The 16,203-nt window shown below is 45.1% G+C and overlaps 1 protein-coding gene across 1 annotated transcript in view; it reads left to right on the top strand.

The window, feature by feature from the left end:
* csmd2 (CUB and Sushi multiple domains 2) overlaps positions 1-16,203 on the top strand; it is a gene marked incomplete at both ends in the record, with an annotated part of 400,982 nt that overhangs the window by 360,401 nt on the left and 24,378 nt on the right. The window contains 4 exons of the mRNA XM_083776184.1: positions 1,901-2,089; positions 3,162-3,335; positions 7,795-7,977; positions 10,641-10,817. Of these exons, the coding sequence (XP_083632310.1) occupies positions 1,901-2,089; positions 3,162-3,335; positions 7,795-7,977; positions 10,641-10,817 (723 nt within the window). The remainder of the gene's footprint in view (positions 1-1,900; positions 2,090-3,161; positions 3,336-7,794; positions 7,978-10,640; positions 10,818-16,203) is intronic.

Raw genomic sequence — 16,203 nt, 5'->3', positions numbered from 1 at the left:
ATAGAGCTCCATATCCATCTGCTCTCCTTCTGTTTGCTGTCATGTGGCGCCAACTCTCCCACTGCACCTCCTCAGCCTTTGCACATCATCTCCCTTCTCTACCCCCATCCTCTTCCTGCTTTATTTTAGCCTTCAGTGTAATCTCTCGCTCCAAGGTTGACTTTACTGCACAGCCATGCCCCCCTTATTCACACATTCTATTTTGACTCTCTTTATCGAGCTCTACCAATCTCCACCAGCAGAGAGAGAGACAGAGAGAGAGAGAGAGAGGTGAGAACAGTGCAGAGTACGGGGCGGGGAAAATATGGGAACAAGCAAAGGGGTTGGTCAGTCGGCTAATGACATCCAGGGCTCTCCTCTCTTCCTCTCCTCTCCGGTTATAGGCAGCCATTTGGCACGTTTGTTCGTCACTCACGGTATAGACCCACTTAGACACACCACCTACATATAGGCTGCGCTTGGCACGAAGCCAAGAGCAGCAGCAGGAAGATAAAGGGTGGAGCAGAGAGTGGCCGGGGGGAGTGGGAGGGGGGTCCCCTTGTTCTGAGGAGAAACAGAGATTAATTACCACCAGTGCCTCTCCTCTTGCTCCCCTCTCCCTTTTATTGTCCTTTCTCCTTTCATTTCAGCTTCCCTCCCTTGTCTCTGCCCAGTGGGTCAGTCGAAAACTCTGCCAGTGGGTCAGTTGTTGGATTCCAGCCTTTGTGTCTTCCTTTTATTTGGAGCTATAACCTGGATTCTGGGAATGAGGCGCCTGAGTACTGGCGCCTCCGAATTCTTCTTTGTAGAATTACTAAACGACGAGTTGTGAAATAATGGATCCATGGGTCGGCTCTCTACAGGAGGCAATGCATTCCAGTAGGTGTTTGGAAGGCGGGGGTGCGGGTTTGATTTAGTTGCGCTGGCTTGCTTGGAAGTGTGAAAATGATAGCTTTTAAAAGCATTAGCATACAACGGGTTAAATTTGGCTGAGGAGAGGGCGCACTCGCGGGGCCGAGACTGGCACGGCAATAATGGCTGCGTGGGCGACTTCCAGACGCCGTGTTCGCAGTCCATTTGTGTTTTGGCATTGTGTCATATAGAGCGCTAGGTTGTGTCTCCCTCTCTGTAAAGCCCGCGCCGGAACTCAGCCCAGATGCTGCGCGTTGCAGATCCGATTTTGTTGAGCGCGCCTCGGACATCTGTGGGCCGGGAAGTTTGGGCGGTGCTACTGGCTCCTCCCAGTGTCCCGAGACACACAGGAGACCAGATTGGCTTATTGAAAAACATCTGTCATGAATCTGAATACGGGATGCATGGTACCACCAGGACCTCCTTCCACTCTCACCCTCTCTTCCTGACTGTTCCCTTTTTCTCCCTCATCCACCATCCCCGGCCCAGTGTAGCTTTCTGTCTGGCTCCTCTCCTCTTCCTTGCCTCGTCTCTCCTATACTCTTCATCCATCACTGTCGCTGCAGCATGGAGGACAGCAGGAGGTTGACTACAAATTAAGCAAATGTTTGTTTTCAGAGTCTGTTCTTCCCTGTTTCATTTTGAGATGGATGGATGAATGGATGGATGGATGGACAGGGTGCACGGCAAATGAGAAGAGCGGCGAGCATGAGAAAAGTCAGTTTTTAATATATGGACACGAATGAGTTGATTCACTTTTGAGTTGGTACAGTTAGTACAGTTGGTACAGTGTGTCTCATTGAAGCTCTGTAAGTAGCTCTGGATAATGGCGCCTGCTAAATTCTAATTGCGAAGCAACGGTACACACACAACACATTCATACAGCAGTACTGTATGTGTTTAGTATAATCAGCCTTGTGCATTAATGGAGGAAAATATACAGCACACTGCTGCGTGGAACATGAACGTAATAACCCTCTATATCTCTGTGTCTCTCTCTCTCCCCTAGTTGTGAACTGCACTGAACCAGGCCACGTTGATAACAGCATTAGGCAGGTTCTGGCTAGCGGGGAGCATCGCTACAGCTTCCAGACGGCCGTGTCGTACCGCTGTAACCCAGGATACTACCTCCTGGGCACCAGCTCCATCTCCTGCCAGGGGGACGGCACCTGGGACCGCTCCCTGCCTAAGTGCCTGTGTGAGTATAGTGCAGTGTTGTTGTTGGCAGCAAATTTCTATTTTAGTTTAGTCATAGTCTTTGGAATTTAGTTTTAGTCATATTTTAGTCACCTTGAATGTTTTAGTGTTAGTCTAATCTACAAGCTCACAACGCGTCGTAGATCAGTTATTTTCAGCATGCAACCAAGTGAAAAATGACTTGACTCCTAACATTTTAGTCTAGTTTGTTATTTGTTATTATTTGACGAAATTGTCAATATATATTAGTCTTAGTTTTAGTCATCATAGCTTAGTTTTCATTTTTCGTCATAGTATTAGTCGACAAAATCAACACTAGTAGTTGCCGTGCCTGATGTCAGCCTGCAAGCGTGTGTTTTGTGATGGCGGAAATGCAGACTATGTATGAGCCTTAAGGCTCATACATAGTCTGGATTTTCGGTGGTGAGGTGACCACCGAACTACAACATGACACGACATGAGCCGCGGTGAAGAGCAAACCACCGCCACCGCTCCAGCCCTTCTCTTTGTTTTTACTCACCACTGCTCAACGTTATTTCAGCTCCAGTGGTCACCCACCACCGAAAATCCAGACTATGAATAGGCCTTTAGCGTACATGATATCTGTTGTGCACTGTTTCGTTTTGTGTCTGAGGTGAACGTGTGAGCCTTGTTATTTTGTTTATATTGAATATACGGTACCATGGCTGTCGGGCAGAAACCTTACATGTCAATGCCATTCTTATTTAGTCACAAACTCTTGTTATTAATACTTTGGCTCATGGGTTCAATATTTCTAAAAACCCAAAGATATACACTTCACCACTTTCACTCGTCAAGTACTCAAAATATGTGCAACCTCACAACGTGAAATGTGAGCTTGTGTGAACTTGCGCAACACTCTTAGATAAGCGTAGAAGTAGGATATTCATTTTACGGGGGGGGGGGGGGGGGAACATAAACATTTGAAGTATGGTGATATAAGGCTTCTACTCGACAGTGACAATATATTAATATTGCCATTTGCTTTTGAACTCCCCCACCCACCCTCCTCCCCCCTTCTCTCTCTGCCTCCTTTGCCCCTTGCTGGACAGTGGTGCTCTGCGACCGGCCCAGCGTTCCGCCCTACGCCCAGATTTCCGGCGACCGCCGGACGGTGGGGTCGGTCATCCGCTTCAGCTGCATCGGCCAGCGCGTCGTCGTCGGGAACACCACGCGCATGTGCCAGCTGGACGGCCAGTGGAGCGGCTCACTGCCGCACTGCTCCGGTACGTATGGGACACACCCATCCTATGATCAGAGTGACATGGGAATGACAGTGACATGGGAATGACAGAGTGACATGGGAATTACAGAGTGACATGGGAATGACAGAGTGACATGGGAATGACAGTGACATGGGAATGACAGTGACATGGGAATGACAGAGTGACATGGGAATGACAGTGACATGGGAATGACAGTGATGTGGGAATGTCACAGTGACATGGGAATGACAGAGTGACATGGTAATGACAGCGTGACATGGGAATGAGAATGACATTCCCAATAACCCCCATTTTTTTATTTCATTATATTTTCTTTTGCTGACCGTAATTCTCTCGATCAAACAAGATGCCTGAAGAAGGTCTTTGACCGAAACGTTGTCTATAAATAAAGTGTTCGTATTGCAAGTGCCGACGGTGTGCAGGCGTGAAGTTAAAAAGTGTGTTTGAGTCTCCGAGGGGCCTGTACCCCCCTTTTTCCCTTTACACTGTTGTGACAAGTGAGCTTGTAGATCTGCTATTTTCCGTGTGTGTGTGGTTCATGAGATGAACTGCTCCTGCCTCGAATATTTGATTACTCCACAGTGTAAAAATGGCCTCCGAGTCGCACGGATGCTCTTGTAAGGGTGGGTTTTTTAGTAGAGCGGAGAGGAGAGCTGAGAAATGGTCTTGGGAACAGAGCGCGCGTGTCGGCACCGCAGGCCTCAAGGGCAAAGCCCTCTGTCCTCCATAAAGACGCTTTAACCTGTTGAGACCCGAGACCAGATGCTACAAAATGTCTTCTCAGTCCTGACAGTTTTCTGAAAAAAGAAACCTGTGTTAATATATCAGTGTTGCTCAAACCTTTTCATGTCAAGGACCTCCAAAATCATATATTTATGTAATTGGCCACCGACCCGCATCGAAAAGTATTTTGTTCCTGCAGGATCGCCCAGAAGCAAAGATTTGACTTAAAAACGTTTGCCGTCATGGAATATATATTCGACGATTTGCACTCGCTTTCACAATAAATAAATAAAATAGCAGATCTGCACGCTTGTAGCATGACACCGCTACGAGCTTGCAGATCTGCTATTTTTCAACATCTAAAGTATATAAAATGAACTAACTTAATAAAAGTATAGTTAAAATCTAAAGTGCACATATATGCGTTCCAGGTCTTAGTGGATTAATCTGCTCATATTAGACTGAGGAGCATGCAGGCACGCCCACGTGGCACGGGCCCCTGGCTGTAAAGGGCCATAAAGACATCTGCCCACTTTCCCTCCTCTTCCTACAGCACGCTGTAAAGAGCCTCGGGGTGCTCCTGCACCCACACATGCACTTCGGGACCCCCAAGGGCATCCACACCCTCACGCAGCTATGTACACATTTACTGTGTGTGTGTGTGTGTGTGTGTGTGTGTGTGTGACTTCACTGACTTGCCACATGACATGCATGCACACAGGAACACACACAGTCACTCTCTGAATCACACACACATTGAATAACACACACACACACACACACACACACACACACACACACACACACACACACACACACACACACACACACACACACACACACACACACACACACACACACACATAAACAAGTCAATAATAAAAATGCATCCTCCTGGCAGGTTAATGTCACAATTCATGACATTCATATATCCTGGAGATTGCTGGCTTTGTCTCAACGGACAATAAAAAGCTGCCTCTTTGTCCAGACTCCCTGACTTTCTGAGCTAAAACTCTAGTAAAGCTACATTGAGCGGATGCACGTATTGTAAAACCAGTCTAGTCTACACAGCAGCCCTAAATGTTTTGCGATTGTTTTAAAATGCCTGGCGGGCGAGTCAAACCCACAGTGTGAACCACACCAACGACCCAGTGAAAGGAAAACCACGTCCTCTCACACATGGTCAGCTAATTAACATAATGATGAAACATAATGCATTTGGGTCACAGTCAGTCAGTCAGTCACTCCTGGGGGACCAGAGAGGGCAATTAGATTATTTTATCAGCTGGCAGTGGCAGTCCTTCCAAACATCATTATGTCAGTGTGGAAATTGTGTCTCTTAATAATATGTGCCATGCGGACATTTCTTGTTAACCATTTAAGCCCATTATACCTCATCATACAATGGATATAGTGGGAATAGCTGATCTACATTATGAGCTTATAGATCTGCTGTTTTTCAAAAGACGTTCATGCTTTTGATAACTTGAAATGGGACATTCTGCGCAATGAGTACTGTCTACTTTTGGTACTTCAAATACATTTTGATGCCAATAATTGTTGTACTTTTACTCAAGTAATTTTTTGAGTGGTGCAACCACTCCTACAACCAGCTTGCAATGTCCTTGTACCTGTGTGTGTGTGTGTGTGTGTGTGTGTGTGTGTGTCTGTCTGTGAGAGCACGAGTATGTGACTTAATAATAGCAGTAGGGGGCGCCAGAAACAGTGAGAGGGGTAGTGTCTCTAATGAGAGAGAGTGAGAGAGAGAGGGGGGGGGGGGGGGGGGGGGAATTGCACCACTCAGTTCACACGTATGTGATTTTTTAATTATTTAATTATTTGAGTACTTCTCCATTGCAGTATTGCTATACCTTTATTTAAGAACAATGGTCCTGATTCTTCAAAAACGAAATGCGCCAGAGTGTAACGGTGGCGGAAACAGATATCGTATTTATCCGTCCGATCAAGCTACGTTGAGATGACGTGTTATTCAGAGAGTGGTGTGTACCACAGGTGCGCAGGTGTATCGCAGGTGTATGTCATACTGAATGCAGCGGGTGCAAAGTGATCGGAAAAGCACCCGACAACCTCATCTGCATTGATCCACGCCCAATTTCATACCATAAAAGGCTTCAAGCATGACTCAGCAGACAGCAGTTTGTCTGAGATCCGTCTGTCAAAAAAAGAAAAAAGGCTTTGCAGCCGCAGACTATATAGCGGCTTCACAAATTACAATAAAAATGATTGCTGGAAAGAAATTACAGCCGCGGTCACTGCTATGAATATAGCCCGCACTCTATTAATTTAATAATTCTACACATGTAGGAGCAGGACAGTTAGGGCTTTTATGTTATGTCGTTTTTGCACCATTGTATATTACCACTGTAGGCTACTATATATGTACAAACTATGTACAACGGTGCGTGCTCCGCTGAAGCAATATAATTATAATTTATTTAATTAAGTTCTGGACCAAGGCGGGTGCTCACTCACACCTTTGCAGAGGTAAAACATATCCGATATTTAAAATATCGGATATATGTCAATGCAAAAGAGAGAGAGAGAGAGAGAGAGAGAGAGAGAGAGGAGAGAGAGAGGGAGGGGGGCATGGGCCCTCGACACTGGTTTGCGCGATAAAGAACAGTAGCCTATACATTCATAAGTGAATAATTATAGGCCTACCTCGTAGGCCTGGGATCTTCTTGTCTGAAGAAATTATAATCCAGTGAGTTTATCCAGTGAGTTAAACTATTCTGTGTGTGGCATCCATGCATGTGATCAATATCAATAATATACATTATTATAAAGTCTGCCCGTCATGTTTGTGAACAAGTGCGAGTGCAGGTGAGCTGGCTTAAAACTATGATATGACTGGCCGACTTTCAAACACGCTGATGCCATTCATTAGGCTAATGTGGTCTTCTATTTTTTTCCAATGTGAATCGGATCGGCAGCACGCTGCTGTCTGCCCCCCCCCCCCCACACACACACACACACACACACACACACACACACACGCACACACACACACCGACAGTCAGAGAACTGACTCACTAACTATACAACACTAACCAGGCCTATGTTCTTATTATAATTGTGAGTTTGTTTTTTAACATGCAGCGAGTCCGCGAGAGCCGATCTACAAGCTCACAACGCGTTGCACTGCGAGTAGAAAGCTGTCAAGTGAGCAGCCCCAATCGCGCATGATAGAAATATCCTAATGCATGCATTAAAGGCATACAAGTGCACTCGGCTTTTATATATATATATATATATAGGCTATCATTTTTTTATGACCAATATGTTGGGGACACATGCCTACATATTTTATCTGAGATTTGGGAACAATTTATTGATTCAGCATGAAGACTAAAGCCTTCTGAATAAATCTATACGCAAGTGTATGGTTCCGAAAATTTCTCCGCCACCTAAAGAGGTGGCGGAGGATTTAGCGGAATTTCCGACAAACCAAAGGCAGCGTCAAGTTCACGCCATTTTCATGAATTCCAAATTAATGTGGGAAATCCACGTAAATGCCTTTCCGCTAGCGTCACGTCAATATATAAGCGGAAGCGCGTTGAAGAATCAGGCCCAATGTGTGTGAGAGTCCTTTTTTTCCCACCATTGTGTTTTCCTTTTTGTTGTTATCTATGCCAAAGAAAAATAAGAAAAATAAGATTCACTCTTATATACCTGATACACAAGATGTAACAAAGTGCAACCTGTCCCCTTGCAGGGGAGTCGGCGGGGCTTTGCGGCGACCCGGGCGTCCCCGTGCACGGCATCCGTCTGGGAGAAGACTTCACGGTGGACAGCGCGGTGCGCTTCAGCTGCGAACCCGGCTACACCCTGAGGGGCTCCTCGGAGAGGAAGTGTCTGGCCAACGGGACGTGGGTGGGCATACAGCCAGAGTGCCAGGGTAAGACATACACGCGCACACACACTCCATATATGGGCCTAAAAGCGTCACAGACATAATAAATGGGTGGGGCATTCATTTACTTGCAGCGTTCCAAGTAAGCCATTATTTTAATGTTGGACCTGGACCCATGAAATTGGCTCAGAGATCCGCTTTATATGCACATAACGCCCTTTTGGAAATCACTCTTCAGTGTTACCGATGGCGATGGTACTAATTAACCCATTCTGACCTGAGATCAGATTCTAAAAATGTCTATTACATCCTGACAGTTTCATTATTAACCCATTCTGACCTGAGATCAGATTCTAAAAATGTCAGTCGTTCTTCGATTTTTTCAAAAATAGCAGACCTACAAGCTCGTATCGCGCCACTCGGTGGCGCGAAGAGTGAGACAATTGAGACTCTTAAAGTCTCCTATCCAAGACTTGTTTTACATCACCATTACATCACCTAATCATAGCAACATGAGTTTAATATATTAGCCCCTCACTTCACCCGGTTGTGATTTTTATTGTATATTTCTCCTTCCCCAAAACATCTCCATGAATACAAGGCTACATGGGGCGAGTAATCGGTAGTATCGTGCAGATGAATTGGTCGATCATGTTGGAGTATGGCAAATTTTTCCAAAGGACCCATTCCTTTTCAAAATGAATGCAGTTAGATCCATACTGTATTTTAGCCTGCACCTTTCCTTCTCTCTGATGCAACTCGCCAGGAAGAAACCCTTATTTCCCTTATTTGACTGGAATGATCTGACCCTAGGTCAGTGCAATCATCGTGCGAGTTACGCAGCGCTATATGCATTTCTCTCCTGGTCGGTGCTGGTCACGGAGGTCTCCTCGGATCCACTTCTGTATTCCATAATGATGAACAGAGCCAGGACCCACTGGTATATAGAATGAAATATATAGACTTAATAAAACATGGAACCGACCCCGAACATGTCTCGGGTATTATCTGGGGTATTTGGTTCAGGTGGATTGGAATGTTTATTTCTTTATTTTTTTGTCATCGTATCACCTCATCTGCACTACAGGCAAAGAGCGAGCGAATGACGGTGATATTGAGGCGGCCATTCATTGCTTTGCGCCGTAGCCTAAACCACTCAAATTGCATTGGGACAAATGTAATTTGTAGTCATATAGTAGTGTGGCAGACGCGGCCATACGAAACCTCGCTCAAATAGAGACTCGGTACGTCAGGACAGTCTCATTGAAAAACGAGTAGGCCTATTTTAATGAGATTTCATCGTTCGCTCACTCGCATCGCTGCCAGTGCGGAATGGGGTGTTAAAGACCTCTGATATGCAGTATATATTGTGTATATAGTGCACACATATGAGTGTGTTCCTCACTCAAATTAGCATTTCTTTCTACTTTATTTTCTACTCATGTCCTTCTCCCCACAACCCAATTATTCCATTCATGCACGGCACCACCGTCCAGCTGGCAGAGCAACAATACCATAGAGACGAGAGAGGCATGGCTCAGGGGATAAAGCAAAGGTGGAGAGAGAGAGTTAGAGAAACGAAAGACACAATGAAGAAGACAGCTGATCAGCATCGTATTTACAGTGCTTTGTATTCCCTTTTCCCCTTTTCTTTTGGTGCAAAGGCCTCATTGTATTGAAGGAATTATTATTGTTGGTCTCAAAGCATCACATTCTTCAGAGGCTAAAGGGTGTGTGTGTGTGTGTGTGTGTGTGCACGCACGTGCCTATCTCCTGTCTTCTCTTCATCCCTCTCTGCAATCTTATCTCTCTCATCCTCCCCCCCCCTGGTTTGTGGTGGCATGGCTGCCGGCGTGACTCGCCCACCTGTGCTCATGTTGGCACAGACTTCAAGGACCAGACCACATCTGGTCATTACGGAGAATAGGAGGAAACCGTGTGTGTGTGTGTGTGTGTGTGTGTGTGCACGTGCATGTGTGTTGAGGGCTCGGGGACAAGCTGGAGACTGTAATGAACAGGGTCACATCAAACCAGCCTTGGGACATACAGTGAAGGAATGAACTGAGGAAAGGAAAGTTCCTGCTAAACGATAAAGTGACGGAGTATCAGAATAACATTGGGCAAATAGAGAGGGTTCCGCTGGGCTTCAAATTACATACAGTACTGTAACTGTATATATACCTACATATGATGCACTCCTTCCAGAACCCAACTTCTGCACTTGCCATCAGTGTCAATTCACTTAAAGGTATATTCAGTGATTTCACTTAATTCAAATATCACTTATTTTTTTGTTTTGTTGTGATAATCCTCTCTACTATAGAGTGTGCTGACCATATAAGGAGTTCCTCCCTGTCCCCAGTTAACCCCTGGGGGTCAAAAAACCTTAGGTTTCGTTTTTGACTCTCTATCCTGATTGGACGAGGCTTTGGGTCCCAGCCAAAAACGAAACCTAAGGTTTTTTTTGTGAAATCACTGAATATACCTTTAATTAAAGCAATTATCCTGTTCTACAGCAACCAACTTAGTCTCTCGAGCTGCTAGTTACGCAGTTACGCACACCCACAGCCACAGCCGCACACCCACAGCCACACACACACAGCCACACGCACGCACGCACGCGCACACGCACCAGAATCACTTCTTGCCACAAGATGGCAGATATTAAACTCTCTCTGTCTCTCTCTCTGTTTCTCCACGTCTTGCAGTGATTTCCTGTGGAAACCCAGGAACTCCACGCAACGCCCAGATCCTGAACCACGACGGCCTGTCATTTTCCCGTTCCATCACATACTCGTGCAGGGAGGGCCACTACTCCACTGGCCTGCTCACACGCCACTGTACCGTCAACGGAACCTGGACCGGCAACATGCCCGAGTGCTCAGGTCTGTCTGGCTGTCGGAGGCAGTCCATTTATCTCACTTCTGTTCACCCATGGACTGTATATTGACCACATGGAAGATGCTGCTGTGTTGTTAGTTTCCCTTGACCTACTTGTCCCCATGCAATGTCTCTCTTCTCTTCTCTTCTCTTCTCTTCTCTTCTCTTCTCTTCTCTTCTCTTCTCTTCTCTTCTCTTCTCTTCTCTTCTCTTCTCTTCTCTTCTCTTCTCTTCTCTTCTCTTCTCTTCTCTTCTCTTCTCTTCTCTTCTCTTCTCTTCTCTTCTCTTCTGGCTTGTCAATATTACCGCCTGTAGTCCATTAGACTCCTTGCCGAATAGCTGGTATCCGGTGACCTTTTGCAAGTTTCACGTTCATGTCAAACGTAATAGACACAGCCATTCAACAAAGGAACATAAGATCATGTCAAAAGAATAACAACCATGAGCGTCTGCTGATCAGACTGCTGAGCACAGCAGAGGTGGCAACTTAGCCGAAGATTTAGACTCTTGTAGATGTATTATATAGATTCTGACATTTTAAATCTATGAGAGTCTAAGTGTTCTTTCCCCTGAGGGGGCGGGGATGTTTGTTTGCAATGTATTAGTCTCTAGTTGTCAATAAAGAAGTGTTTTAGTCGAATGGCCGAACGCCATTTCCCCCCTCCTCGATTACTTCCTGTTTACACGGGCGTGGTTCCGGAAGCGCCTGCTCACTGCCGCCATTGGGAACTTCCAACTAAATTGGCCACTTGCGGGGCTAAAACTCTTCTTTTGAAAACGACAGACTAATACATTGCAAACGCACTGCGTAGGCCTCTCTAACATTTGGGGCATCAGGGTAAGCACATTATGTTTTGCATTTGTACATGTTCAGAGCTCTGCGGAGGCACCCCCTCAGGGGAACGAACACTTAGACTCTCATAGATTGAAAATGTCAGAATCGATAAAATACATCTACGGGAGTCTAACTCTTAGGCTAGTGGCAACTATTGACTGGCTTGTGCGAGTTCATCCCAATGTATCAAATAATTTGGGCAGAAAAACTCACTAAATCCACCATCATGAATAATAGGATGTCTGTCTTATCATTCATGACCTTCTTTCTCCAGAAATGAGTGTTTTCCATAGACTATAAAGAAATAAGACTACTGTATGCTTGTGAAGTGCCTGCAAGTTGCACTTGCTCTCCCTCTGTCTCTCACTCCGCTATTTCCCGATACTATACACATATCTCTATGTTCCTCGCTTTTGCATGCTGTCCAGAACAACTATCAAAGCTGATTACATTTGGGGATTGCTTGTGAATAGGAAAAAGGCTTGGGAGGATCCTCATAAGAAAAAGTTTCTCGCAGTGTGCTAATGGATCATTCTTTTCGGTTTGCAAAGAAAATGGAGAGAGAGAGAGAGAGAGAGAGAAGGTGCAGGTTGTGGTGTTTTCTTCAGTATTAGGTGAGTGAGTCATGCCAGGGTCTGTGCAGGCAGCGCAGGCCTGACTGACAGCCCTTCATCATTATCACACAATGGGCACACAGCTGCCGCGGCAGACAGCCATGAGACCCTGTAGCAAATAGAGGTCATGTGCAGCCATGCTGGCTCAAAGAGACCCAGTTTCCTTATGGATGAAATTGAAAGATAGTAAAAGCCTGAGTTACACTTGGTGGCACATCGTGTCAGCGGATAATACCCAAGTTGTTGTAGATCAGACAAGAAATCAGCTGACAAGAAAGAGAGAATGAGGTTTGGGAACCGCTGGGTTAGAGGGTCCTAGGCTGCAGCTTATTTTTATATGAACGACATATAAAAGCAAGTTTATTTAAAAAGTGCATGCCCCATATACAGAATTTTATGCTGCCCCGAAGTAAGATGGCGCTCTCCATATTGGCCAGCAGCGCGGGTGAGCCATCTAGCGTATATCTATGAAGGGGAGCACTTGATTGCCTTCCAAACACTGGCCGTGCAGGCGTCTAAGCACTGGCCACGCTCATATGACTGTGAATTTGTGTCTCCGGGCGTCTCCTATCCCCCCGTCTGAGCTATACGCGTCGTGTCTCACTACGCCTCTCAGCCATTATAAAATACCCGGTAACACTCCGCTATACACGTCGTGTTTCACTACGCCTCTCAGCCATTATAAAATACCCGGTAACACTCCGCTATACGCGTCGTGTCTCACTACGCCTCTCAGACATTATAAAATACCCGGTAACACTCCGCTATACGCGTCGTGTTTCACTACGCCTCTCAGCCATTATAAAATACCCGGTAACACTCCGCTATACACGTCGTGTTTCACTACGCCTCTCAGCCATTATAAAATACACGGTAACACTCTGCTATACGTGTCGTGTCACACTACGCCTCTCAGCCATTATAAAATACCCGGTAACACTCCGCTATACGCGTCGTGTTTCACTACGCCTCTCAGCCATTATAAAATACCCGGTAATCTGAGACCTTTTGTGGCTTATTGTTTGCTTTATTGAAGCTTGAACTTGTTTAGCAGTGTTGATTTCGCCGACTAATACTATGACGAAAAATGTATTGTCGACTACCTGCTTTCAATGACGAAAACTAACCTGAATGAAAACTAAGCTATGATGACTAAAACCAAGACTAAATATGTGGACAATTTCATCAACAAAATATATAAACTATATAAACTAAATGGACTAGTGGGCAACATGAAAGTAATTTTACACTTGCTGTAATTTTACACTTGCTGAAAATAGCAGAGCTACAACCTCACAACGTTGTCAGCTTGTAGAAGTGTAAAATGAGCCATTATGACACCATCAAGGCTCGCCAAAATACATTTTAGTTAACTAAATCAAGATATAGATTTAAGGTCCTTGCAGAGTGGATACACTGCTAGAAATCCGAAAAACGCAGCAGTGTGCAGGGACCTCAAGTCGACCAAAATCTTATATTTAGTCGACTAAAACTAGTCGACTCCGGAACCTTCGTTGTCAGGCACTACTTGCAAGCTCCTTCATTGTACATGTCCTGTCCTGCCCCAGATCCGAGTCCTATTGCTGAAGATGGCGATTCAGGTGTTGTTGTTGCTGAGTCACCTAGGGAGAGCTGCCCTGCTGCCGCTGTGTGTGCGTGCGTGCACGTTCTCGTCCGTAGGCTGGACATTTTGAAATGCCAGAGGGAAAGTGAGCAATGGGAAGATAAAATAGCTTGGTGTGAATTGGAGACCCATAAGTAAAGGACATGCCTCATCAACAACAACAACAAGCCTTTCCCAAAACTCCAAACCTCGGGGAGTTGACCTTAAAGGACGTTCGGTCAGGCTATATTGGGAATCACAGCCCAGAGTTGCCTTTATCGAGACTCAGGTTATTCTTGTTTGTTGTTGAGTCGTTACATTTTGGAGTAGACACATTGGCGTGAGACACAAATAGAAAAAGTTCCAGGGCTATGCGTGCGTGTGTTGGGTATTTTAGGGACTTAATTGCCATGTGCCCACGAAGAAGGAGGGTGCATTAGGGGGGGGTGTTGTTTGCATGTCAGCAGTGTGTCAGCAGTGTGCTGCAATTTTGAAGTCCTCCAGAACTAGTGTTTTCACCGTCTGCTGCCCTCCTGTTTGAAGCATCGTCTCCACGTCTGTAGAGAGGAACTCACTTATCTGTCAACGCTTTCACTTTGTATGAATTTGTTCATGTTAAAGATGGAGTGCAGTGATTTTTTTCTTAAACTTTTTTCTGTTTTGTATACAGTGTGTCTTCTATGGAGTTAACATTACTCTAATAGACCCCCAGGTTTGGTTATAGTATAAAAAAATGCCTTCCCTGTGTTTTTGTTGGATTCTTCCTGAAAGCTGAAAGCCTTTGAGTCAAAAGGCCCAATCGAAATAACACCACTTTAGTGTCATCATAACCCTAATCCCGCCCACATTATAGTATACAACAACATACAACACACAAACATAATATTAACACTTTCTGTACACTTTTTTGAAAAAAGTCTTCCTCCTACTATAATCATGATCATGTTTTAAGGGAATGGGGACATAGGCACTCCATCTTTAAAGGCTTGTATGGACACAACTGTTGCACCTAGACAGAGACTATAGGAGGTAATAATATTGGCATATACTGGAGGGTCCTTCGACTACACTGTGGAAGTTACTGTACCACTGTGTGTATGGCACACAATCTATGACAAACCCGAAAACATCTCGAGTTTAGGTATTAAACCCTCCTGTGCCAATCACGAGAACACAAGAAAAAACACGAGAGTATTAATCCAGAATGAATGCGCTTAAATTTTACCGCTGGTTGCTTCCTGGTCGCTTCCAGCATAGCTATAGGCAACGTTGTGACGTCATTTAAATCCCCAAATTCTGTGTACATGCATGCACGCGCGATCTTCACAGCGTTGTTCACAGAAATTGAGGCTCAGATGAGGTGATATGAGGTGAGGGACGCAGTTAGGAGCTCAATAAAAATCCCACCCATGTGAACTGAGTGGTGCAACTCCCCCCTCCTCCTCCTCCTCTCTCTCTCTCTCTCTCTCTCTCTCTCAACAGAGCAGCACTATCTCTCTCTCTGTTTCCCCTACTGGTACTAATAGTCATATACTGGTGCTCAGATACACATATGTTAACCACACATACGGACATTGCTGGTTGTAGGAGTGGTTGCACCACTCAAAAAAGTATCACAGCCTCACAGTTAGCATATTAGCGTTTCGAGGCTAGAGAAGGGGACGCACGGTGGCACGAAAATGGCCGATTACTACTTTGGGTTCACGGAGCCGGTTCATGGGGTCTTCTTTTTCGTGCATTCTGTTGGCACTGCCACCAGAGTGCTGGAGTCAATGGTGGCATGGATTTGATTGGTCTTGATTGAATCCACCTGCAACACACCCACTGACAGTATATATTCGCTTAATCAACTTCCACTTTATTTGTCCCTGAAGGGCAATCGGATTTGCAGCATTAAGTACAACATAAAAGGCAAGCAAACAGGAAACCACATTAGTACGAGTAGTAGCACAGACTCAGCAGCACTGCTTCAATGAACAAGCAAAGCATCATCATCAGAACAGCAATAACTAAGATACAATGATAACTAACCTGTCCCCCTACATAAAGTATGACCAGCGTAGCATTACAATAATAACTAGAACTGGACTCTGTCGAGTGCCTACCTACGAACTTTCAAATCTCAGCCTCTCTGTAAAACATTGAAATTAAATACTAAAGTCGGGTTATAACTGGCTGTCAATGGTGACGTAATTATGATATGTTTCAATATTGGTTGGGTAACAGGTAATGTATGTATACATGTATGTACGGTAAGTTATAAGTTGAAAGTACTTTACTGTGGTCGGCTGGCTTTTTTATATGCTTGGTAGGTATACTGATGTTGATGTTGACGTAAT

The sequence above is a fragment of the Protomyctophum parallelum genome (assembly GCF_964188405.1).
Source record: "Protomyctophum parallelum genome assembly, chromosome: 1".
NCBI classification, from domain to species: Eukaryota; Metazoa; Chordata; class Actinopteri; order Myctophiformes; family Myctophidae; genus Protomyctophum; species Protomyctophum parallelum.
Note: the sequence above shows the minus strand (reverse complement) of the source record. Positions and strands in the feature narration are given on the sequence as shown.